At 48.7% G+C, this 27,402-nt stretch overlaps 1 protein-coding gene across 2 annotated transcripts in view; it reads left to right on the top strand.

Annotated features, from left to right (window-relative positions):
* UBXN4 (UBX domain protein 4) overlaps nucleotides 1-27,402 on the top strand; it is a 230,193-nt gene that overhangs the window by 103,347 nt on the left and 99,444 nt on the right. For both annotated transcript variants that reach the window (XM_078682452.1, XM_078682453.1), the window contains one exon: nucleotides 11,729-11,856. In XM_078682452.1, coding sequence (XP_078538578.1) covers nucleotides 11,729-11,856 — 128 coding nt within the window. The remainder of the gene's footprint in view (nucleotides 1-11,728; nucleotides 11,857-27,402) is intronic.

Consider the following 27,402-nt stretch of genomic DNA (forward strand, 5'->3'; position numbering starts at 1 on the left):
TTGATTGATCTAGTATATTTAATCAGTCGCAATAATGACAGTATGTGAGATCAGCACGAGCTGGGAGTGTTATATCTGTAATTCAACTAGAGATGGTGGCCCCACTGTCCAAGGGAACAGGGCACTGTAAATCAGTAGAGAAATAAAACTTCCCCTGGATGAAAGAGATAACACCAACACTTCCACTCACTAGCACACCATACTCCTAATACATACACTCTAGTATTCAATCAATGTGTAGAGAACTAAATCTCAGCTGTATACCCCAAATCGAGATGTAGTGTTTAAGATTATTTTATTTTTTGATAAAAAAAATTCTGTACTCCAGAGTGTTAGTAAAACGTGTAAACATATACAAAAATCAATAAAGTACTTACCTAGTATGCAATATAAGACCTAATACAATACACACTAATGTTAAAATCCGGTGAAGAAAACTGCAATAAATCAAATCAACAAACAATGGAATTAAATATATTCAGGGACCCTTTTAGCACAGTTACACATGTGCTGTTGCATAGGCTGATCCAACATCTAACATCGGATTAAAAGCACTGGTAGGATAACTATTTATTCCTTCCCAGGGTTCCTTGTAGTTAGATTCAAGTGGACTGGCGTGGACGGGTTTCGGTGGTATGTAAATTAATTTAAAAACCACCTTCTTCAGGACACAGAAAATCAGGAATTTTTTCCTCCTCAAAATTGTAAGCAAAGTTTATTTGTCACTCTCGTTGTGGTGTGTCACAATTCCAAACACGGCATTTTTAATTGCCACTATTTTCTTAATACCACCGCTTTTCAATTATCATAAACGTTGTGGTAGAAGCTTCTCCCAATATGAAACGCCTGTATATTTGAGGTGGATGTATCCTCTTCACTTTAGAGAAATTACTTGATCTTTCCTTAGTATTACCTACTCATAAATACAGGACAGTCTCTTTCTTGTCAGTATCTGCCCGGAATTTCAGATGGCGATGTATTTTAATACCATATCCTTACAATCGGGGTCTCTGCCTCCGTTACGTTGTAGACAACAACTCCTGTGTAATTGTGCTAAAAGGGTTCCCTAATATATTTCATACCATTGTTTGTTGATTTGATTTATTGCAGTTTTCTTCGCCTGATATTAACATTTGTGTGTATTGTATTAGGCGTTATATTGCATACTGTGTATGAACTTTATAGATTTTTGTATGTTTTGAAGTTTTATTAACACTCTGGAGAACAGAGGTTTTTATCAAAAAATAAAATAATGTTAAACGCTACATCTCAATTTGGGATGTACATCTGAGATTTAGTTCTTTACACATTGATTGAATACAAGAGTGTATGTATTATGAATATGGTGTGCTAGTGAGTGGCAGTGTTGGTGTTATCTCTTTCATCTAGGGGAAGTCATATTTCTCTACAGTGTTATATCTGTGCAAGATGACAGATAGCCCTGTGAAAACGATAAATCCTCTGAGAGGGACACAACATGCGGTAAGTATTTGAAGAGTTTGTTTGCTGTGGGTCACACCATCCGAAAAGAGCAGCCTCCACCTCTGGCACCAAATTCCAACTAACACAGCTAGAATTATTTCCACACCACATTCCTGGCTGCTTCGCACCTCAATAGAATGACCACATCATTCCAATCTCCTGAGCATAAATCACAATACATCTCCCTCCTACAATAATGAACAAATGCAATATAATAATGCAATGAAATAGAATTTACCCACATTCATCCATGCAGGTTTCAATGTACGATTTACTTCCCTTCCCCCTCATCCAGAGCAAAGGTGACCTCCAGGTTACAGAATTCGGAGTGTTCCAGTATGCTCGCCACAATTCACTCAATATCTCAGACAGGGGTACCTTCGAATCAGTTGCCTTTTGAACACTTGACTTGACCAATCTAGTCCTACGCTCAGGTAGTCCATTTCCCTGTGGTGATTATATAGTGCTGTCTTTGTATTGACAGTAGAAAGGCTCTTAAAGTTCTCTTGCATTCCCTGTTTAATTAACTGTACCCCAGTGTCCATAACAAGATAATTTGAATCCCTTCTCGAACAAATTTGGATTTAATCCCTTCAGCAGAAATAGTGTGACCCAAATAAGAAATAGAGGTGACCTGGAACTTTCATTTGTCTTTCTTGAGTTTGAGACCAGCTACAGCCAATCTCCCCAAAATTTGCCTAACCACATTGTCATGTTCGATCATGTCCTTCCAAAAAACCAAGATGTCATCCTGGAACAACAGAATTTGAGATACCCCTTCCAACACTTTCTTCATTAACCTTTGTAAGCATGCTGCTGCTAACCCAAATTTCATTCTGACAAAATAGAATACCCCCAATTGTGTGACAAATGACGTGAGATGTTTTTAATGTTTATGCAGTTTGACCTGATGGTGTGCTGACAAACGATCCCACACACTATACAAACTCGCACCACCAAGCATAGTCCACTCTTCTGAGATGTTAAGGAGAGGTTGACGGTCGACCCAAATATGCCCAATACAACCGGAGCAAGCTTCTCTGAAGATACATTTTCTTTCCATTACGCCCTCAGTTAACAACCCCTGATTCTCATTCTCATAGGCTTCAGCATGTGATTTCTAACCTTTCTGAATTAATGCACGGAACAGCATTACTTTTCAAAATTATTATATGCTCAAGATTTTTCTGGAGACCTTACTTTCTATTGAACAGACTTGGAAACTGTGTTAGTATATTGTTGTGTTCTTCATTCCCTAACACAGACATGACTTGTTGTAATGTATTTGGGTTAAGTGTGGTCCCCATGTCTCGCCGGTGATGCCACCCTAAAAACTTGTCACAAACGTATGGCAACATATATTTTCCTCACTGTCTCTTTACCTATGAACTCTATCCTCACTATGGTATAGCTCAGGACTTCAATTTTAGATCCACCATAACTCACCGGATTTATATCGGGAGGAAGCAGAGACCTGTTTTTACTGCTACATTTTTCCCCACTTCTTGATCCCCCATCTTCGTATAGGTTGAACCTGAATCTGCCGAAACCCTTATTTCAGTGCCATCAAGTTGAACGTAACACTCAGGCATAGCAATTGGCCAAACATCTACATCACGTGGATCCTTCAAAGTAGAACATAGTTCTTGTCATTCCACTTGATACTCCCAAGAAGCTGGTAGCAAACGTTGCACGTCACCAGAGATTCTATCCTAAATTGCAGCAAGCTGCTGATATTAATGGGATGGAGGTGAGCGTTTCATGCCACCGTGACATGATAATGACTGACTAGTATCCTAACATTGAGCATCATACAGAACGCAGTTTCCAATGCAAGATGACTGATCAAATTGCGCTTACTTCGTAACACAATTCCTGATGTAGCAATCTGAAAGAAACACGTTAGTTATAGAATCCTTACCTTAGTATTACTCCCAGGCGATAGACTGGATCCGGAAAGTTTTTCGTCAGCAGTACCTCTGCGTGTCGGACGGGGGCGTCGGTCAGCTCTGCGTTTGTCGTTGGCGTTGTATTGCTGGGATGACGTTGGGGTAGCTACTTAGACGCTGCCGTCGCGTGCTGAAGTCAGTTCTTTCTTTTTCCGCGCCAGCCAGCGCAGATCCGGAGATAGCGGTACCTCCAGTCACTTTTTGACTGAACTGTTTGAGCGACTTTTGTCTGTCTTTTTGAGTCTACGACTCCTGGTGCACGAAGGGATGCCCCGGCTTCAAGGTATGCGTTTCCTGCAGTTTATTGATGTCGGTTATGGATCCGCACCGCATGTGTATCTTTTGCCCACAGCGCGACCATGACCCCAAGTCGTGCTCCAACTGCCAGTCCATGGCTCCGAAGGCTTTGCGGGAGCGGTCCCGAAAACTTCTTGAGCGCCGGCAGTCTGCTCCGTGCAGTTAGAGGTCCTGGTTGTGAGGGAGGTTGAGGGACCGGTCGCAGAGCCATCATCAGTCTTTGAAGTCTTCGCACTCGGGTCGGGTAAGTTGAAGTACAAGAAGAAGTCAAAGAAGCATTGTCACTCTTCTACTTCTCCCCGTCGGTCAGCTGATGCTATCCTGGCTGAAGACGGCTGATAGCCAGAAACCGGTCCTAGAATGCTTGATTCCGGTCCAGGAAAGACATGGCTTGGCAGTTCGGGCTGGACTGTTCCCATGTGGCACAGGGTCAAGGCTGATTTGCATATGGCCATGTCTGAACTGGGGTGGTGTGGAGTGCAAAAAAACGATGGATTTAGGTCCAGATCTCTGTACTGGGGTGAATGTATGACATTGTTCTGCATTCAGTCCATCAACTGTTGTTTTTGCATTTGTCACCCCGAGTGGGATGGGTATGCGCAGACGTCAGTCCCATGCTCTCCACACCACTGGAGTGAAGCTATCCTGGCTGAAGACGGCTGATAGCCAGAAACCGGTCCTAGGATGCCTGATTCCGGTCCAGGAAAGACCTGGCTTGGCAGTTCGGGCTGGACTGTTCCCATTTGGCACAGGGTAAAGGCTGATTTGCATATGGCCATGTCTGAACTGGGGTGGTGTGGAGTGCAAAAAAACGATGGATTTAGGCCCAGATCTCTACTGGGGTGAATGTATGACATTGTTTTGCATTCTGTCCATCAACTGTTGTTTTTGCATTTGTCACCCCGAGTGGGATGGGCATGCTCAGACGCGAGTCCCATGCTCTCCACACCACTGGAGTCAAGCTATCCTGGCTGAAGACGGCTGATAGCCAGAAACCGGTCCTAGGATGCTTGATTCCGGTCCAGGAAAGACCTGGCTTGGCAGTTCGGGCTGGACTGTTCCCATGTGGCACAGGGTCAAGGCTGATTTGCATATGGCCATGTCTGAACTGGGGTGGTGTGGAGTGCAACAAAACGATGGATTTAGGCCCAGATCTGTGTACTGGGGTGAATGTATAACATTGTTCTGCATTCTGTCCATCAACTGTTGTTTTTGCATTTGTCACCACGAGGGATGCGGGCGGTGCCTCTTCCTCGGCTCCACACGCAGAGCCCAAAGAGTTGACTCTGGACTTCCCTCCCTTCCCGGGACCCGCAGCGACTCCTGCCCAGCTTTGTAAGTTTTATGAGGCAATGCATGCCATCTTTGGGCAGCCCGAACCCGCAGGTGCGCCTTCGGGCCCCACGGACTCGGTAGGGGGACCTAGGCCTTCTCTGCCAATGGCTCCGGCGCCGCAGGCCCCCCTTGGATCCAAGCCTGGATCCGGATCGGTGCAGGTTGACCTGCTAACGCCTCCACCGGCACCACTGCCGCATTTGACGCTGGTTGGCCCCCCTGCTGGGTTCTACCCCGGCCTCCATCCTGATGTGGAGCCGGACTGGTATCGCCGACACCGGATCCAGCGCCGAGCGGGGTTTGTGTGCCCCTGTTCACTCCTGGGGTCCCTTTTCAGCCAGATTGGCACCCAGAGGATGAGGAGGAGGGCTTGGAGGGGTCAGGTGACCCTCTGACTGATCAGCTAGAATCTGAACAGGACTGGAGAGTGGAAATGTGGGATGGCAGTACATTCACCTCCCCTGACCTTGGCATGTTGTCTCCTCCTACCGTGGCTACGGAGGAGGGAGCGTCCTACGCAGTGGTGTTGCGTAGGGCGGCCGAGGCTCTCAACCTCGAGCTTCCTACGGTGGGGATCAGGACTAACCTCCTGACAGAGGTTCTTCAGCCTGCTGCGAGCACTTCGGAGCCCCTGCTGCCGTTTAATGAGGCCCTTACCGACGTCCTTTTGGGCACCTGGCCCAGTCCCAACACGGGGGCTTTGCCCGACGCCACCGCCCGGCTCCAAGCGACCCCACTGTCCTCTTCCAACACCCCACCCCTGAGAGTTTGGTCGTCCAAGCCTCCACCTCCAAGCATTCCCTACTGCCCCACCGGAAAGGGAATCCAAGCAGCTGGATCATCTTGGGAAGAAGATTTTCTCTTCCGCCAGCTTGGGACTGCGGTCAGTAAACCCTGCATGTCTATTGGGCCGTTATTCACACTCTGTGTGGGATACAGTGGCGCAGGTGCTGCCTCAGTGTCTGGAGGAGGCCCGGACAGTGCTTTCCCAGGCTGTTGCCACCATGGACTTGCATTTTGATGGCCCTCTCCTTTTTAGCAACAAAGTGGACAACGCTCTAGAGCGTTTCAAGGACTCACGGGCTATGGCCAAGTCCTTGGGCCTCTCCAGCGACCCTGCGCAGTCTGCTTTTCACCCCTTTCGTGGCTACGGAAGGGGTGCCCTACTACGTCCCGCCCAGAGCCACAGGCCGCAGTAAGTTTCCCAACCTTCCTGCGGCCGGCGAAGTAGGAACCACCGTCGTGGTTCAGGGGGCCCGCGGGCAGGCCAGTCCACCATTCCCCCCCTCCCCGCTGCTGCAGCCTCCAAACCTTCCTAGTCTGACTTTTCAGACCCATCAAACGCTAGTGGGCGGCAGGCTCCGCCATCATCTGCCCCACTGGCGCACCATCATGTTGGACAGGTGGGTTTTGAAGATAGTCCGAAGGCGCTACTCCCTCTCCTTCGAAGCTACTCCTCCAGCCATGCCACCGCAATACTACCACATGTCGGAAGATCACCTGGGACTTCTCCATAAGGAAGTTGGTCATGGTTGTTATTCCCACTACTTTCTGGTTCCCAAGAAGGACAAGGGCCTGCGTCCTATCTTGGATCTCAGGAACGTCAACCGCTTCCTCGGTAAGGAGAAGTTGAAGATGTTGATGCTTGCTCAGGTCTTTTCTGCCCTCGACCCGGAAGACTAGATGGTAGCGTTGGACTTGCAGGACGCTTATTTTCACATCTCCATCCCGCTGCCCCACCGGCATAACCTGCGGTTCTCGGTAGCCCACAATCCTTTTCAGTTTACCCCTTTGGCCTTACCAGCGCCCCTCGGGTGTTCACGAAAGTGATGGCGGTGGTCGCAGCTCATGTGCGAAAGATCGAGGGTTTCAGTCTTCCCCGGTCTCGACAACTGGTTGTTGAAGGCATCTCTCACCTCCAGACTACAGACGACCTCCTGCATTCGCTGGGGTTCTCCATCAATGTGCCGAATTCACACGTGATTCCCTCTCAGAAGCTCCTCTTCATCAGTGCAGTTCTGGACACGACGCAGTTTCAGGTCTATCCTCCCGAACGAGTCCGGGATATTTGGGTTATGATTCTGATCTTTCAGGCTCTATCCCCGGTTTCGGTCAGGATGACCCTGAGGCTGCTGGGCCTCATGGCCTCCTGCATCCTGCTGGTCGATCATACCAGGTGGTGACAGACGCATACCTTCTGGGATGGGGCGGCCACATGAGCGAGGCGGAGATTAGAGGCCTCTGGACTCTGACAGAGTCCGGGCTCCATATCAACCTTCTGGAGCTCCGGGTGATCCGTCTTGCACTCTAGGCATTCCTAGCCTCTGTCAGTGGAAGAGTAGTGCAGGTCTTAACAGACAACATCACCGCCATGTGGCACTGCAACAAACAGGGCGGGGTAGGGTCGTGGACCATATGTCAGGAGGCCCTCCGCCTCTGGTCATGGCTGGAACATCAGGGCATATCCCTGGTGGTTCAACACCTGGAAGGTTCACCGAACACCAGGGCCGACGATCTCAGCTGCAGGTGCATGATGGATCACGAATGGCGTCTTCACTTGGAGGTGGTGCATGGTCTCTTTCGACAGTGCGGAGAGCCTTGGTTAGATCTATTCGTCACCGAAGAGAACGTGCAATGTCAGTAATTCTGCGCGTTGAAATTTCCAAGGCGGCACTTACCAAGCCACAATTTTCGTTGCGAGTGGAGTTGCAGTCTGTTGTACGCCATGCCGCCTATACCACTTCTGCTCGGAGTCCTAAAGAAGATCAGGCGTGACCGGGCCCAAGTCACCCTTGTGTTTCCGGATTGGGCATGAAAAGTCTGGTATCCAGAGCTGCTCAACATGGTCATCGATCCTCCGACCCCTCTGCCTCTTCGGAAGGATCTTCTGTCACAGCAACATGGGACGGTCCTCCACCCAAACCTGTCCAGCCTCCACCTCCTTGCGTGGAGATTGAGCAGCGGCAGTTGACATCGTTTGGCGTGCCTCCCGAAGTCGGCGATGTAATCTTGGCAGCCAGGTGTCCCTCCACTAAGATGTATCCACCTGTCGGTGGAACAAATTTGTGGCATGGTGCACAGCAAAGGCTGTGGATCCCCTCTCTGCCCCTCGGTCTGAGGTTCTCTTGTTCCTCCTTTCTTTGGCCCAGCAAGGCTCTGCTTTGGGCTCTATCAAGGTCTATCTCTGGGCCATCTCTGCCTTCCTTCGGCTTCCAGATCAGCCTTCTCTTTTCAAGTCCCCGGTTGTAAATTGTTTCTTGAAAGGCATAACTCATCTCTTTCCTCCTAATCCTTTCATTATACCTCAGTGGGTCTTGTATCTAATTTTGACTTATTTAATGTCCGCTCCCTTTGAGCCGCTTCATAATTGTTTTTTGAGACTTCTGACACTTAAAACTGCATTCCTGGTTGCCATCACATCTGCCAGAAGAGTGAGCTCCAGGCTCTTTCATCTAAGCCTCCTTTCCTTTCTGTCCATCCGGACAAGGTAGTTCTCAGGACGCGTCCATCCTTCCTGCCCAAGGTTGTCACTGCCTTTCACATCAGGGAGACCATCACTTTGTCCACTTTCCGCCTCTGTATCCTTCAAAAAAGGAAGAGAGGCTCCACCATCTGGACCCAAAATGTGCGCTTTCCTTTTATCTGGATCACACCAAAGAGTTCTGGGTGGATGACCAGCTCTTTGTTGGGTACGTGGGCGCCAAGAAAGGTCGGGCCGTACAGAAGCGGACTATCTCCCGATGGGTTCTTTTGTGTATCAAAGCCTGTTATTCTCTGGCAAAGAAAGAAGCCTCCAGTGGAGCTGCCTGCCAATTCTACCAGGGCGACTGCAGCCACTACTGCTCTGGGACGAGGTGTTCTTCTGAATGACATCCATCAGACAGCTACTTGGACTTCGTGGCACACTTTTACGAAACACTTCTGCCTTGACAGTCGAGTCCGGAGAGATGGCTTCTTTGGCCGTTCTGTTCTCCAGGGCTTTCTGGTGTGTTCTTGGTTCGCAGACCCACCTCTGGGGTTGGTATTGCTGGGGTATCTATTCTAAGGTAAAGCATCTATAACTAACTTGTGTCTTTCAGATGAACAAGTTACTTCCCTTCGGTAACGATATATCTGAAAGAAATATTTGTTAGTTCTAGATTCCTTACCGCCTCACCAATCCTCCCCGTTCTGCGAACTGATTTCCAGGATTAAGGATATCCTTTCAGGGCCCTAGTTTTGTGCACCAGTGGGTCAATGTCTTGCATGGCTCTGCGTTTCTGGCGTGGAAAGTCGTGTACAGAACTGACGTCAGCGCTCGAGGGTGGCGTCTAAGTAGCTACTGGGACGTCATCCCAGCAACACGACAAACGCGGAGCCGACCGAAGCCACCTTCCGATGTGCAGAGGTACTGCTGACACAAAACTTTCCCGATCCAGTCTGATGCCTGGGGGTAATTCTAAGGTAAGGAATCTATAACTAACTAATGTTTCTTACATATATATCGTTACCAAAGGTAAGTAACTTGTTCTTTACAGCCAATGCAATCACACGATCATGTAAACCACACGTGGCCCCAATGTAAAATGGCGGTGCCTGGTTAACTGCTCTGTCGTGTTCTGCTACATGTCCACAGTACAACACAAAAAGATGTGAAAGCTGCAACAACACCAATATGCCATTAACCCCGTCCATGCTTATGACTAGCTCAGCTCATCATGAGGCACAGTGGAGCTGTGCTCATGACGAGCTGAGCTCATCATAACTGCCGCGGCCCGCCCATGCGCTGCTAATTCCCCGCCTGTGTGGGCGTTCTAAAGGAGTGGACGGAGTCGTGACGAGTCCAGCTCGTCATGAGGACGGCTCCACTGTACAGCATGACGAGCTGGGCTCGTCACAAGCACCGAAGCGCCGCGTGTGGCCCCTCCCCCCCGCCCCACACCGCAGGGCGAATTAGCCTCGCGTGGAAGGGGTTAACACCAATCTGCCATGTAACTTAGAGTGCAGACCAAGGAGTCTGTATTTTATTGAAACATTAGAGTCCAGGAGAGGTTGGTGAATAAAATGCCTATCTCCTCCCAGGCATCTCGTCACGAGTGATCAACTTGTGATGTGTTGAGAAGAGTTTTTTGTTGTAGGTCACAGCAACTGAAAAGAGCAGTCTCCACCTCAGTCACCGAAGTCCAACTGACATAGCTAGAATTCTCGACATAACACATTCCTGGCTGCCAAGCACCTATGTCTATGACATTGCAATCTTCTGAGCTCAAATCACAACACCCTTCTGTCAGCGGCCTGAGCTTGTAAGTTGTGAAACCTGAGCTACAGCTGTTCTCGTTAATGGAAGTGGCTTTCAAAATCTGTGTAACCTAAGGGATAGTTCTGATTCCCTGGATAAGGTAAAATGAGAACTTTCAAAAAATGTATTTTTAGAAACTCACAATCACACTGTACGTAGCTTTAGGGCAAACCTGTTTTTCCAATAGAAGGAAGAGCTCCAGAACTCAGCTGCCAACACCCTGGTTATCAGGAATACTAAATCCAGAGGTACAGCATATTGGCATTAACTGTTCAGGAAGGGTTGTTTTATTACAAGAAGTATGGGAACTGTTTTTTGTAAAATATAAAAAACTTGGGAACTTCCTTTCCAATTGATCCCTTACATTTTAACCTCTGCTCTTTCATTACATCGCTCTCTAGAGCCAAAGACAAGAACACTACAAAAAATGTCTCCCATGAAGTGACAATGATGTTCTCTTTTAGTTTGATTTTAAAACGGGGGAGCCCCCACTTTAAAACCATATTCTTTTTACTGTATCCTGTTCCTCTGTATGTGCTGACAGATCTAAAAACATGTCCTATAAAGGACACTTAGCCCTAAACGTCTTTGGCTTATTCTGTTCTGTTTAAGAAAACTAATGATTTTAGACTACACCAATGTTACTAGGCCTGGGCGACATTTCAGCTACGCTGCATAATTGTGTGGCATTCATGGCAGAATTATAGCACAATAACAATGTGAACGACTAGAATGCAAACTGCTGTTGAGCTCGGTACTTCTGTTTTTAGAGCTGTCTTTTTGGAATAAAATGAGTCATCACACCCAAAATTGATGCAAAAGCATATCGCACATAGTGCAAAATTTGCATTGTGCCTAATTATTTGTAGTTTCACATCATTTTCCTAGAATGGGGAGTAATTACACAAATGCAACACTTAATCGTTACTGGACCAATCATGTCATGTCAAGTCAAAAAAAATAGTACTAACCTCTCTGCTCACAGAGGCTTCAGCCTGCTCATGCATTCCTAACCTTTCTGTACTTTGAAAAAGTTATACATGTTCATTACTAAAAAATAAGTGGTTTAATTGTATGCCCCACCACTTTCAATTTCACCAGCAGCCCTGTGTGGGCTATTGAAATCAATTGCATTGTTACCCCTCATCTCCCAAAAAAGAGGGGGTTTCATGAAATCCAGGCCTTGATATGGCGACTTAAATGTGAGGGTGGATACACCATTTTTGCACTGATGTGCTCGTTAACTACTCAAATTGTAGATAATCGCACTGTTGTTCATCCAATTCAGTAATCATATTGGCTTGTTTAACCATGATATGTACCATGTTGGTCAATGCACACTGGTAATATTATCAGTTAATTTGTCCTTTGTGATTTCCCATTGAAGGATCGGGCTGACAGAGCAGCACGTTTTGCCAAAACTAAGGAAGAAATTGAAGCAGTGAAGGCAGCAGCTTTGCTGGCTCGACAGGAAGAGATGGAATCAAAGAAGGAAGCTGCTCATAAAGAAAAAAGGTATTATTTGGCCCTACCATCCTATTGTTTTTTTAGCATCACCCACTTTTAAGTATGTCCTATTGACAGTACTGCAAGCCTGCAACATTTATATCTGTGGCTTATAACTTTAATACATTATACCTAAAGAAAATAAAAACTTTGCATGCTATCACCATTACATTTTTGTTCTAAAGACATGGTAAAATAGATGAAGAACAGCAGCTGAGAACAATGAGAACATTGGCTGTGGAGGTGAGTACGGGGTTGACAAACAAGTATTGAGGAGCATTCTTATGAGCTATTAACAGGACCCTCGAGTTACATGGGTGTCTCAATTGCAGAAAGTCTATGCTTCTCAGATGAGGAAATCTAGTAGGTCAATAAGAAGAAATATTTTATCATCCTCTTTTGACTGATTAATAGATCTCCTCCTTCAGCCCATTGCCATACAGAGTATAACCTTACTAAATATTTCCCTAAATTCAGGAGGGCCATGACTAAAAGATAGGTATTGCTATTCTCCAGTATTGAATCTTTCAAAGATTCACATGCTTGCATCTTCCCCGTCGTCATGGTGGGAGTCTCGAGGTAATTAGAAAAGAAGTACCATAGGAATACATAAGAAACATCCAGAAGGAGAGAGAAACTTTGGCAGTCGTCAGCCTCCTTAGGTAGGTCCAAACTTTGACCAATAATAGACCAGCCCTAGACCTCAGCTCCCCAGTCAGAGCCACCAGACCTCAGATTTCGCTCACAAGTGTGCCAAGGTGAAGAAATAGCCTGAGATCAGAAGTGGCAAGTTTAGACGGGGAGGAGGGAGGGCCGGATGTGAATCTATGAAAGATAACAATACTGAAGAACCACAATGTACAGGTAAGTAACTTGTTTTTCCTCCAGTATTGAATCGTTCAAAGATTCACATGCTTGTATCAGAGTAGTTAGCAGTGTAAAACCATAGCCTGCGGCTAGGTGAAGCCCTCAAGGCAATTAAAATTCTCGTCCGAGTCACTGGCCTTTTTACTCTAACTCTTGTGGAGGAACTGGCTACTGCTTTCCCGTATTAATGTTATTCTCCAGTATTTGGGTGACTTTCATAGATTCACATGCCTGAATCATTCCCCGTCGTCGGAGTGGGAGTCCCGCGGTACATAAAAAAGCAATAATATGCCATAATAACATAGAAAAAACTAGGTAATAACCAACCAGGAAGTAAAGTAGCCGAAGCTACAGGAGAAAAAACTTCCACACTCATGACCATCCTAGTCATTTTGTATAGCCCAAACTGCAGCCAATTAGGTGACAGCACCCACCAGAAGGTTCTCCCCAGAGGCTCAGGCTCTCAGATTTTCTACCGCACCTCGTATGAAGGGAGTCTCCCTGAGCTCTGCTCAGTATTTCTCTAAATTCCTTCAGGAATCTGGTTTTGAAGATGTCTTCATCTAAGAAATCTTTTTTCAGGCCTTGTGACTCTTGTGGTAAGCTCCGGCTTTTAAAGAAGATCCCCACAAGAAGTGCATTTCTGTAGTAGGGGATCTCTGTGTATAGTCATAATCTAGTGAATAGTCCCGCCCATGTGCGTGGACCCCGGAGCAATCAAAAATAATCTCTTACAGTGTCAAAAAAATGCAGAAAATGCATAGACACTTAAGAGAGAATTTAAAGACAGATAATGCAGCCAAAAAGGCTACACTGTCCAGTACTTCAACTAGAAATTCCACCACAAAATCCACAAAACAGCAAAGCCTGTACAGATTTCCCTTGCTTAACAGCAAAATCCCTCAGGAATGATAGAGAGAAGAACCTGGACAGACAAGCCCCATAGGCTGCCATTATGTGGCTTAATTAGGATACCGTGCCTTTAAGGAACCTTCCAGAACCTTCTCTCAGTATCCCAGAATGCATAGCAGGTCCAACTTAGCCTCAGTTCTTTTTTCCGGCTCCTGCAAGCAGGACCCTGGAGCATTGAGCTCTCCCTTTTCAAGGGTTTTTGTTAGTGTTTTACACTGATTTCGATTTTTGGTACTTTTAAAGTACTTTGGTGACTTTCTTTCTGTGTTTCTGCACTCTTTTTTGTCCATAATGCCTGCATTATTCGACAAATGCCCTGAGTGCTCAAGGAAGAAGGCCAAGTCAGACTCCCATGAGGTCTGTATTCTCTGCCTTCCCTCTTCCCACATTCCTGAGGACTGTGTGATCTGCAGAGGCTTCTCTGGAAGGACCCTGAAGGAGAGGAAGAAGATCAGGCTTCAGGGACTTGAAGAGAGAAGGTTGAAGGCAAGAGGTGGGTCAGGAGGGGCTCCTTCTACCCATGCTGAGGCCTCTGGGGGGCTCCCCAGGGGCAGGAAGACCAGCCCTCGCCCTAGATCTCCGTCTGGGTCAGTTGCGCTGACCACGACGTCGAGGGGGCGGTCAAGGGCCAGTTCCAGGTCTCCCCAGGGCTCTGGGTCGAGAAAACGTCGCCCGTCGACGTCGAGGAACGTGTTCCGGCCGCCGTCGAAGCCGGTGTCGATGATCTCGTCGTCGCTGTCGGCGTCGAGTGGTCGACATCGGAGGGCCCGGCGTCGGCGCTCGCCGTCGAGGCGACACCGCCGTTCGCCGTCGAGGACATCGTCGTCGAGGGGATCCTCGTCGTCGAGGTCGCCGTCGAGACGGAAGGCGTCTCCGGCACCGAAGAGGTCGACGTCGAAGCATTCTAAAAGACCGACGTCGAGACGGTCAAGGAGATCGACGTCGAGAAGGTCAGAGAGGTCGACGTCGAGAAGGTCCAAAGGGTCGACGTCGAAGCGATCCAAGAAGTCGACGTCGAGGCCGGCGAAGAGGTCGAGGTCGCCGTCGAGGCACCATCGCCCGTCGTCGAGGTTTCGTGGTTCGTCGATCTGGTCGGGGTCGACGTCGAGACGGAGACACGGTTCGACGTCGAGAAGTGTGATTCGGTCGACGCCGAAGGACCGTTCGACGTCGAGGGGCCATCGGTCGTCGTCTGGGCACCGTTCTTCAGCGTCTGGAGGTCCTAAGGACAGGCCCAGGACTGTGGGGGGCTCCCCACACTCCACAGGAGATGGTGGCTCGCCGGGACCGGCGCATTCCGGGGTGGATACTCCGATGAAGCCCGCTACACCTCCTTCGCGGCCGGCTCTGCCGAAGGGTCCGCCTCCGAAGGCCCCGACCCCACCTCCGAAGCCGGGTCCGCAGACCCCGCGTGCGGTTACTCCTCCACCCCCGGTTCCACCGAGGGCGGTGTCGATACCTAAGTTTCCGACGCCTCCGAAGAAGACACCTAGGAAACCTGAGACTCCTGACCCTGGGAGGCCGAAGGAGCGTCCGAGGCCCAAAAGGTCAAGGTCTCGTTCGGGGAGACGGGACAGATCGAGGAGTGGGCATGGATCTTCCTCACGATCCAGGCGTCACCACAAGAGACGTCGGTCCAGGTCACGTTCTCCCTCTGGGACCCGTTCCTACTCGCCCACGCTGTCCGATTCACCGGAGACTAGGGTGTCTCCGATAGACGATATAAGCACATTTCAGGAGGTTCTCCTGCGTGGAGCGGCGAAGTTGGGCATCAAGGTGGAAGCGCCTACGACTTCTACCTCGGTGATATTTGAGACATTACACAAAAGGCACTTGTCTCGCCCCCTGTTACCTCTGGTGCCGGGGCTCCTGGAGCCCGCCGAACAGCTATTCCTGACGCCGGCAACGGTGAGGTCTGCGCCTTCCAGGATCCTAAAAAAGTACAGGGCTCCGGACTCAGACCCAGCCTTCTTGAGGAAGGACCCGGTACCGGATTCGGTCATCGTGACTGCTGCACGAAAGCTTCATGCCACCTCCCCTGCGTCCACGGTGCCTCCGGACAAGGAGAGCCGCTGGATCGATTCTGCTGGTCGCAAGGCGTGTGGGACATCCGCCTCGTCGATGAAGGCCGCCAGTGACTCGGCTTTGCTGGGACGTTACGACCGGTCTCTGTGGGACTCGATGGAGCAGTTCGCAGACCTTGTCCCTCGAGACCGCAAGGAGGACTTTATGGAGATCGTCCAGGAGGGGATGCTGGTCTCTAACCAGGCCATCGGCGCCGCAGCGGACATATCATTGCTGTCCGCGCACGGATATTGCCACGGGATTCACCAGAGACGCCATGCTTGGCTCAGGTTGACGTCATTGAAACCGGAGGCACAGCAACGCGTGGCGAATCTCCCGTTTTCCGGAGGTACCCTCTTCGGGAAACACGCAGATGACGAGATGGCCAGGATGAAGGCCGAGGCGGAGACCCTGACGGCAGTGGGCTTGGAGAAGCCCAAGGAAAAGAAACCCTTCCGACAGTACCAACGTCGGTTTGGGTCGCAGGGTCGTGGAAGGGGTCAGTCTGCTGGACAACACCAACAGCAGCAGCAGCAGCAGCAGTACAGGCGGCCCTTCCAGAAGCGCCAAGGTGGTAGAGGTCGTCAACAGTCCTCTACCGCGACCAAGGGCCCGGCCGGGTCCCGTCCCTGAGCTGTTACTTCCCCCTTGTCCGTTACCCGCTCCGGTGGGGGGAAGCGTTCAATTTTTTCTGGCAGAGTGGAGAAAAATTACTCAGGACAAGTGGGTGCTGAATATTGTTTGCAATGGATACAGTCTACGTTTCACCAGCCCTCCTCCATCGATTCCTCCCGTCAGCTCGCAGTATCAACTGCGCGAGCTTCAGGCGGAGGCGGACGTTCTGCTAAGGAAAAGGGCGATCGAAGACGTACCTCTGTCTCAAAGAGGAAGAGGTCTGTACTCTCGTTTTTTTCTTGTCCGCAAGAAGGACAGAAACGAGTTCAGGCCCATTCTGGATTTGCGGCAGGCAAACAAGTGGATTCGCAGAGAAAAGTTTCGCATGCTGTCGTTGCATCAGATCTACCCTCAGCTGCAACGAGGAGACTGGATGTGTGCCATAGATCTACAGGACGCATACTTCCACGTGCCCATTGCATGCAAACACAGGAAATTTCTGCGCTTTCAAGTCGGCACCAATCACTATCAATACACGGTGCTACCCTTCGGACTGAAGTCTGCACCCAGGACATTCTCAAAATGTATGGCAGTGGTAGCGGCACACCTGAGGAAGAACAAGGTGTTTGTCTACCCGTACCTGGACGATTGGTTGATCAAAGCCTCCTCCTTCTCGGAAGCTCAAGCACACTTCCAGAAGACGTGCGTTCTCTTGAACAAGCTGGGGTTGCACATCAACATGTCCAAGTCTGTCCCGATTCCGGTACAGTGCATCCAGTACTTGGGGGCCTCCATCAATACGCTGTCAGCAAGCGTGTCTCCTTCGGAAGAGCGACGTTTATCGCTCGTTCGGAAGGCTCAGGCTCTCATGAAAACTCCGTCTACGACTGTGAGGACGGTGTCTTCTCTACTGGGATCGATGGCCTCTTGCATCTTCCTCACTCCTCATGCACGGCTACAGATGAGACCTCTGCAGGAGTGCGTGGAGGATCAGTGGGACCAGAGGAGAGGTTCTTGGGACGACAGGATACGACTGTCTCTACATGCTCGTCAGTCTCTGAAGTGGTGGTGCTCGAAGGAGAATCTCCTCAGAGGCGTTCCCTTCCACAAGGACATTCCCACACAGACCATCGTGACGGATGCGTCTCTCCAAGGTTGGGGGGCGCACTCCGGAGACCTGCAAATTCAAGGGACGTGGTCCCCGACGGAGTCCACGTACCACATCAATTTCCTGGAACTGAGAGCTGTTCACTTGGCACTGAAGGCCTTTCATCCGTCCTTTCAGACCAACTCTCTGCTTGTTCAGACGGACAACACGACAACGATGTATTACCTCAACAAGCAGGGGGGCTCGAGATCGCGCACTCTGTCGCAGGAGGCGCAGGCGATCTGGCACTGGCTTCTGGCTCGAGGACTGTCGATAACGGCCACCCATCTGCCAGGTGTGCAGAATGTTCAGGCAGACGAACTGAGCAGAATCGTGCAGGAAAACCACGAATGGGTCATAAACTACGAAGTACTAGGAGAAGTCTTCGCAAGGTGGGGAACTCCAGACGTGGATCTGTTCGCCCCCGCCGAAAACAGCAAATGCCGAGGCTTCGCCTCCAGGTACTACCAGCCGGGGACGCTGGGGAACGCGTTATGGATCAACTGGTCGAACAGCTTTCTGTACGCTTTTCCACCAATTCCCCTGATTCCGGCGGTTCTCATCAAGCTGGCTCACTCCAGGACGAGAATGATTCTGATTGCCCCGGAATGGCCCAGACAGTGGTGGTTCACGGACCTGCTTCACCGATCTCTCCTTCCTCACATGAAGCTGCCGTGCAGGCCGGACCTTCTCACGAAGTTCGGGGGGCGGATGGTGCACCCCAACCTCTCGTCTTTGAGTTTGGCGGCATGGCTCCTGAAATAGTGCAATATGGCCATCTGAATCTCCCAGAGGATTGTATGGACATACTGAAGGAGGCTAAGCGACCTTCCACTAGGACTTCCTATGCTTACAAGTGGAAGAGGTTTTGCATCTGGTGCGAGTCTAAGAACTATGACCCTACGACATGCAAGGAAGATGTCATCCTTCCATATCTGCTTCATCTGGCGCAGTCGGGCCTTAATGTCCATTCCATTAAGGTTCATCTGGCTGCTTTGACTGCCTACAGGAAAGGCCCTTCACAGACTTCCTTTTTCCAGATCCCTGTGATCAAAGATTTTTTGGAAGGCTTGAAGAAAGTGTTCCCTCCTGTCAGGCTTCCTTCGCCTTCATGGGACCTGAATGTGGTGCTGTCCAGATTGATGAAGGAGCCTTTTGAACCCATTCATAAGGCTTCGTTGCAGCACCTGTCCTGGAAGGCGGCGTTCCTCGTGGCCATAACATCGGCCCGCAGGGTGAGTGAGATTCAGGCATTGTGTTGCCAAGAACCTTATACTGTATTTCATAATGCTAAAGTTGTTATGTGTACTCACCCTAAGTTTCTTCCCAAGGTTGTTTCTGATTTTCATATCAATCAGACTATCACTTTGCCTACGTTCTTTCAGAACCCTTCATCTCCGGCGGAAAGGTCTTTACATTCCCTGGATGTGCGGAGGGTGCTGAAGTTTTATCTTGATAAGACTACAGATATTCGTAGGTCAGACCAATTGTTCATCAATTATGGCTCAGTCAGGACGGGTCTTGCTACCTCTAAACAGTCCATCTCTAGGTGGATTGTGTCCTGCATTCAGTTGTGTTACTGCAAAGCTAATAAGACCTTAGGGGGCAAACCTAAGGCTCATTCCACCAGGGGCAAGGCTGCTACGACAGCTATGCTCCGTAATGTTCCCATTGCAGAGATCTGCAAGGCGGCCACTTGGAAGTCGGTCCATACCTTTGCTAAGCATTACTGCCTGGACACTGATGCCAGGGCAGACGCTCAGGTTGGGCAGGCTTCGCTGCGGAATCTGTTCGCACAGTAGTGGCGTTATTTTATTCTCCACCGCCGCTTGGTGTGGGGATGGGCTTGCCATTCTATTCACTAGATTATGACTATACACAGAGATCCCCTACTACAGAAGGAGTAGTTTCTGTCCTGTAACTCCAGTTCTGTAGTAGGGGTATCTCTGTTATAGTCATAAGCGCCCTCCCGCCTCCCCGGTGGAGAGTTATTCATGTTCATAATGCTACAGGTCTGGCGTTTTTTACGCCTTCAAAAAGAACTGAGGCTAAGTTGGACCTGCTATGCATTCTGGGATACTGAGAGAAGGTTCTGGAAGGTTCCTTAAAGGCACGGTATCCTAATTAAGCCACATAATGGCAGCCTATGGGGCTTGTCTGTCCAGGTTCTTCTCTCTATCATTCCTGAGGGATTTTGCTGTTAAGCAAGGGAAATCTGTACAGGCTTTGCTGTTTTGTGGATTTTGTGGTGGAATTTCTAGTTGAAGTACTGGACAGTGTAGCCTTTTTGGCTGCATTATCTGTCTTTAAATTCTCTCTTAAGTGTCTATGCATTTTCTGCATTTTTTTGACACTGTAAGAGATTATTTTTGATTGCTCCGGCGTCCACGCACATGGGCGGGACTATTCACTAGATTATGACTATAACAGAGATACCCCTACTACAGAACTGGAGTTACAGGACAGAAACTACTCCTTACTGCCTGTACCCTGACCATCAAGTGAAGGACTGCAAGATATGTAGTACCTTCCCTCAGAAGGCCCTCAGGGACAGAGAGGGCCGCCTGCGTTTGTGGCTACAAGCTTATCCTGTTTCTGAGGTAGGCAGTATTGCCTCTGGGTCTACTACAGCTTCTAGGAAGAGAGCTGCTGAAGAGGTTTTGTCTTCTCCTGGGGCCAAGATTGTAAAGAGGCAACAATCTTCTATGGGGTCTGAGAGGCCTTCCACTTCTAAGGCTACCCCCCTACTAAGGGCAAACTTGGGTCATCCACACCCCCGAGAAGAACAACTAAAAAATTACCTCAAAGGACGACTTCTGAGAAGACTTTACCTCAGAAACAGACCCTGTCGTTGACTATGCCGTCGTCGACTCCTTTGTCGACGAAGATCCCCGTCGACGCAACATCTACGTCTACGGTAACTTTCACTTCACCTAAGCCTGAAATGTTAATGTCGACAGCGTCTTCACCGTCGACGATGGTCTACGTCGGTGTCAGGCCTATCTCGTCGACGAAAGAATCTTCATCTGCCATCGTCAGCGCCCCGTCGGCGGCCAAGCTGAAGAAGATTCTGTCGACGATACCTTCGTCGACCCCACCGTGGACGGCTGTTCCAGCGCCGTCGACTAACATCCCGACATTGATGAGGTCGTCGACCACTCCTGCACAGTCGACGAAGACTCCGTCGTCGACGAAGACTCCGTCATCGACAAAGACACAGTCGTCGACGAAACCTTCCTCGTCGGCGACGACCTCTTCATCGGCTGGAGCCAAGCCCCCATCGACGAGCCCGTCGATGGGGTAACGTCAACGCCGCAACTGTCTACATGTACCACCATGAAGGTTTGGTCATTGTCTACGGCTTTTACGTCAACACCAATGCCATCCTTGCTTCAGAGACTCGGTTCTGGCCTAGAACCTTTATCTCCTCTATGCCTGTCACCTCACACGGTACCTCTACAGGTCCCTGACAAGTTACTGGACTCTGAAGATAGTGAAGAGGATTCTGACATGGATGAAAGGTTTGGGACGGCTACAAGTCCTTCAGAATTAAACATCAAATACCAAGAGGACTATCAAGATGACCAACATTCGTCTGAGCAGGTGACATCACCTGTTACTAATGTCCCCTCAGCTCAGATGCCAGAAGCATTGATAACAAATCTACAGCACATGCTAAATGATTATAACATGCGTTTTCCACTGTCTGAGTCAGCGGACTCTGTGCCTCCTACAACTGTGGTGCAAACGCCCATATCTGATTTAAGACCTCAAAGGTCTCCTCCACCTGTAGCCTCTCATCAGCCTGAAGAACAACATACTTCTGACGAAGAAGAGAGAGAAGAAGGGGAAGTCGATGACGGATCCATGATGTCGGAGTGGGACGATTATCAGGTCCAAACACCTTCTCCTTCACCTCTGGTTACCGCTGATTCACCTCCAGTAGATGTGTGAGAATTACATCTACTACTGGAAAGAGCTACAAAGCGCTTCCATTTTGACATGGAGACTACACAGCAGGAATAATTCCTCTATGATTTCAAGTACCAGCCAAGGAGGCAGGTTTAGTCTATATCTATTATTATTGATTTCATTTGGAAAGAGGGAGTTAAGGTTATGTCTACTCCTGCATCTATCCCTCCAATACTGCCGAGGATTGATTAAAAAGTATAAGGCTCCTGAAAAGTCTCCAGCTTGCCTTATAGGACACCCAAAATTGGATTTGGTGATCATGCAGGCTGCACAAAAGAGATCTAGAAATCCTTCCTCTCCAACCGCAGCCCCACCAATTAGAGACTGTAGGCGTCTGGATGCTATTGGGAAGCGTGTGTCAACAATGGCAGCAACTACACTCCGGGCTGCCAACTCATTAGCCATTCTGGGCAGATATGACCGGCAAATGTGGTCTGACATATCGCCATATGTCAACATGCTTTCAGAGCCCTCCAAGACAGAACCCTGAAAATATTGCAAGAAGGTGAGAGGATCTCGACTGACATGATTGACTCTGCAGTTGATGTGGCTTCAACTGGATTCAGACGGTTAGCAGGAGCTGCTGTCTTGCGCAGGCAAGGCTGGTTAAGACGAACTTCGTTCCGCTAGGAGGTTCAAGCTAAGGTGTTAGACATGCCTTATGACGGGGAGTTTTTGTTTGGCCTGCAAGTAGAGGAAGCTATGCAGACAATAAAAAAGGACACGGAGACAGCTAGATCCCTGGTCACCTTACAATTTCGGAAGCCGCCCTTTCGAGGTGCGAGAGGACGTTGATCGTCCTCTACTAGAGGAGGTTATAATCGGCAGTCCTCCTACAGGCAAGGGAATCAACGTTACCAAACCCAACGTTACCAGTCCTACGGCCAGCGCAACACTAATTATTCCCAAAACAAAAGAAAGCCTACCTACCGCGGAAAGGTTAAAAGACAATGAGTGTCATCACCTGCCACCGCTACTGTCGCAGTCTCACATAAAAATTGGAAAGATCTCAAAATGGTCCTCAATAACGTCAGACAGGTGGGTCTTGGACATTGTGGCCAAGGGGCATGCCCTCGAATTCGAAAAGTTTCCTCCAAACGTCCCCCCAAGGGACCCACCTCCAGCTCATCTCAAAGAGTTGTTTTCCCAGATCAATTTGATGTTAAAAAAGGGAGCAATCGAAAATGTTCCTCCGGTTCAGAGAGGAACAGGATTCTACTCCGATTCTTTCTAATAAAGAAGAAGTCTGGGGAATTGCGTCCAATTCTGGATCTCCGTGCCCTAAACAAGTTTTTGAAAAAGCTAACGTTCCGGATGCTATCACTCCAAGAAATACTGCATCTATCTTCTTTCGGCGGGAGAATACATGGCCACTTTGGACCTCCAAGATGCGTATTTCCACATCCCCATTTACCCAGTCACAGGAAGTTCCTGCGTTTCAGGGTGTCTGGCAGGGATTATCAGTTCAAGGTCTTCCCCTTTGGGCTGCGTTCGGCACCCAGGGTGTTTACAAAGGTCCTGGCTCCGGTAGCAGCACATCTCCGGCTGGAGGGAATACAAATATTTCCCTACTTAGATGACTGCCTTATCAAGGCGAGTTCTTACCCAGACACAGACAACCATATCCAGCGGTGTCTGTCTCTCTTCCAGTCACTGGGTCTCCATCAATTTCAGCAAGTCACAGCTAGAACCTTCCCAAAGAGCTGCTTTCTTGGGAGCAACCTTGGAAACACAGCTGGTCCGAGCTTTCGTATCGGACGAGAGACAACAAAGAATACAGGACATGGCTCGGACTTTACTCTCAAGAAAGTCAGTTTCAGTACGACAGTTCAGATCTTTTCTGTGGATGGTCTCTTCTTGCATTCCTTTGATACGAATTGCTGCCTCAGGATGAGGCCTCTTCAAGAAGAACTCAGCCTGCAATGGCTGCAGGTCTCCGGCTCATTCGAAGAGCTCATCCGGATCACCCCTCGCATCTGAGGTGCTCTTCTCTGGTAGATTCAAAAGAGAAATTCACAAAAGGTTTGTGCGTTCCTACAAGACGCACCGAACTTCACAATCACCACGTACGCATCCCTCGAAGGTTGGGGAGCACATCTTCAAGGGCTGACGGTCAGCGGGAGATGGAGTCCTCAACAGAAGGTCTGGCACATCAATCTATTGGAGCTAAGAGCCATCTTTCTAGCCCTCAAGTCCTTTCCCGCAATAGTTCAAGGGGCCACAGTATTGGTTCGCACAGACAATACTACAAGCATGCACTATTTGAACAAACCAGGAGGAACGAGATCAGTCCTTCTGTCTCAGGAAGCCCAAGATATATGGGCATGGGCAATACGACACAGAATCAATCTGGTGGCTGTCCATGTACCGGGAATGGCAAACGTTCTTGCGGACACTCTCAGCAGGACAACGGTGTCCACCCACGAATGGGAACTTCATCAACCAACGGTGGATCGGATTTTTCAACAGTTGGGTCATCCAGATCTAGACCTCTTTGCGACCAAGAAGAAAAGCAAATGCCTGTTCTTTGCAAGCTGGCATCCCCACAACAACTCTCAGGGGAATGCGTTTTCGCTCAACTGGTCTCAAATATATGCTTACGCCTTTCCTCCGATACCGTTGGTTCCCAGGGTTCTTCGGAAGATGAAGAAAGAACCGTGTCGCCTGATTCTCATTGCCCCCAGGTGGCCTCACCAATCCTGGTTCACCGAGCTCCTTCTCCTATCTGAGTGCGAACCAATCCAGTTTCGACCAATTCCGGATCTCCTCTCCGTCCAGGACGGTCAGATTTACTATCCGGACCCGACATCTCTGAAATTAGCGGCTTAGCGCCTGAGTACCTTGAATTCGCCCATCTGAATATCCCTGCAGATTGCAAGGAGGTACTAGCCAAAGCAAGAGCACCTGCTAAGATCAAAACATACAGACTTAAATGGAAGAGATTCTGTATCTGGTGTCACTCGGCTGGGATTCATCCTTTTCAGGCAAAGCCAGAACAGATATTGCCTTTTTTCTTACATCTGGCAAAATCAGGATTATCTCGAGCAACTCTAAAGGTTTTCCTAGCAGCCATTTCAAGGTATCGTCAGGATGGGTCCACTTCACTTTACTCTTCAAGAATAATACAACAATTCTTTAAAGGACTTTTCAGAATGTTTCCTCCGGTACATCGTCCACCGCCATCGCGGCATCTCAATGTAGTGTTAGCGCAACTCACCCTTTTGAACCAATTTACAGAGTGTATTTAACATTTCTTACATGGAAAGTATCGCTTTTGTTGGCTTTGACCTCATCTAGAAGAGTCAGTGATCCAGGCTTTCACGGTCCATCCACCTGTCTTACAGTTCTCGTCTGATTCAGTAGTGTTCCGCACAAACCCAAAATTCATGCCTAAGGTGCCTTCGGATTTTCACCTGAACAAGCCAGTCATCTTAAGGACAATTTTTCCTAACCCACAATCCCCTGCGGAAAGGGCATTGCATACACTAGACATCAAGAGGTGTTTAAAGTTCTATTTACAAAGGACCACTACAATACGCAAATCGGATCAATTGTTTGTCGCCTATGGAAACATTTGTCAAGGTCATGCAGTATCTAAACAAACAATAGCAAGATGGATCTCTGCAGCTTTTGACTTTTGTGATATACAAGCAGGAATACCTTTGCAGGCAGCTCCACGGGCTCACTCTACGAGGGCCATGTCTTCCTCGACTGCTCTTTTCGCTGGCGTTCCTCTTCAGCACATCTGCAGAGCAGCAACCTGGTCCAGCAGGCATACTTTCACCAAGCACTATTGTTATGATGCAGCCAGCGAGACTGATGCTTCAGTGGGTCAAGCAGTTCTGCGGAATCTTTTCAGATAAGGTGAGCCTCTGTTTCCCTCCTCCTCTTGCTGCTTTTCAGACGCTTATTCATGCTTATTATTATGTACATTCTCAGGTAACTGCACTTTTCATGCTGTTAGAAATGAGACTTTTATTATATGATTGTGTTTTTCATATGTTCAGGCTTATGGTACAAATAGCGTCTTCCAAGCACGGATATTTACTGCTATCTACTCTGATTCAGGCATGTGAATCTATGAAAGACACCCTAATACTGGAGAACTGTGATTCTCCAGTATTGGTGTCTTTCATAGATTCACATGCAACCCGCTCACTTCCCCTCAGAGGCTCATAGGCTACATTGGTTTACCATCTCTCCTGTGCGAGAAAATCTGAGAGCCTGAGCCTCTGGGGAGAACCTTCTGGTGGGTGCTGTCGCCTGATTGGCTGCAGTTTGGGCTATACAAAATGACTAGGATAGTCATGAGTGTGAAAGTTTTGTCTCCTGTAGCTTGGGCTACTTTACTTCCTGATTGGTTAGTACCAAGTTTTTTCTTTGTTATTGTGGCATATTATTGCTTTTTTATGTACCGTGGGACTCCCACTCCGACGACGGGGAATGATTCAGGCATGTGAATCTATGAAAGACACCAATACTGGAGAACCACAGATTACAGGTAAGTAACTATTGTTCTTCCTCTTAATTGTAATCCTTTACTTTCATGATGTGGATGGGGGGGCTTTTTCTGTGTTTGTTTTTATATTTGAGCAAGATCCTTCCATGTAGTTGCAGCACCCTTTTTTGTCCTCAGTCTTCATCCCTATAGGAATGCTCTGCCACCATTACATATCTCACCAGCGCTAGCCTGAATATGTTTGAGGAGGGGAGAGCAGGCCTGTGTGACTTGAACATTTGTTAGGCCTTGGGCCATGCCCCTCCAAGAGTGGAAGGGCCCCAGAACTCAAACGGTTCATGCAACATGACCAGGCCTGATCATCAGAGGAAGATACTATTTCACCCTTTGTCGAGTATTCTGTTCATCATTTCTCTTCATTGGCAAGGCGGCCGTGCAGCACCATAAGAGAGAATACAGAAAAGTTGGTTTGGCGCTGCATTACCATTTTTTCTTCTGGCCCCTTTCAGACTAGGCCAAAGTATGTAAAGTCTCCAGAGTCACTCTGCAGCTGAACTGGTGGAGAAGAGGAAGAACTGGCCTGCCTACACGGGGACCTGGAATGAGTCTGTCAGAAATAGGTAACCTAATTCATCGACTAAAGTCCACCACAGCCAAGGCTCGGCAGACTGAATGAACTTGTGAGCAGAAATTGCCCAAGAGCAGCCAGCTCCCAAAGAACTTGCAACACCATCTTGGCCAGGGTCTGCTTCTTTGCATTCAGAGTTGGGAAGGGGTGAGTGTGCTTCGCTCTCCCCGACTTTGCCATTGCCATAAAAACTTGTACTGGTCTCTCTTTTGGGATACCTGTGAAATCCCGACTTCTGTTCTGGCCTTGTCTTATCATCTGGAGGCAGTAGTCTGATTCTGGCACCATTGAAATCATTAGGCAAACAATCTTATGGAAGGTTAGTCACGGACTGTGCCTTTTAACATCTGTGTTTACTTCATGGCATCCTCTCTTTTGGTCATTTTCCCTATACACTGTTCTACTCCTGTCTCTCTTGAATTACGGAAATGGTACTGTTACTGGGCTGCTAAGACCTTACTGAAAAGCATTCAAAATCAGGCAGCAAGGCTTATCTGCAGCTTGAGACACAATATTTGCAAAACACAGGCACACAGATCATCACATTGCTTTCTGTCAAGGCGAGACTGACTCTTAACAACCCTGTGTTTTGTACACCGGTCCATTGGTCTAGGTCATCTGATGAAACTCTTCCAGCACCATCAAACATCCAGGTATCACCCTCCTCTTACCTGCTAGCCATCCAGTCACATACATTTTAAAAGATTTGGAGATGTATATCACCTCTGCTCCTCTCTAGATCTCCTTCCAAACCGAGAGAATGGAAAAAGACTTCCTAAGGTTTGTCAGGGCCTAAAGATGGAATTTTCCTTCTCTTCATGCAGTGTGAACTCTACAGACTGATCCAGCCTGTCTGATTCTTTCTTTTGCCCAAGTAGCAAGCCAGAACCT

Source organism: Lissotriton helveticus, chromosome 3_1 (genome assembly GCF_964261635.1).
Source record: "Lissotriton helveticus chromosome 3_1, aLisHel1.1, whole genome shotgun sequence".
NCBI classification, from domain to species: domain Eukaryota; kingdom Metazoa; phylum Chordata; class Amphibia; order Caudata; family Salamandridae; genus Lissotriton; species Lissotriton helveticus.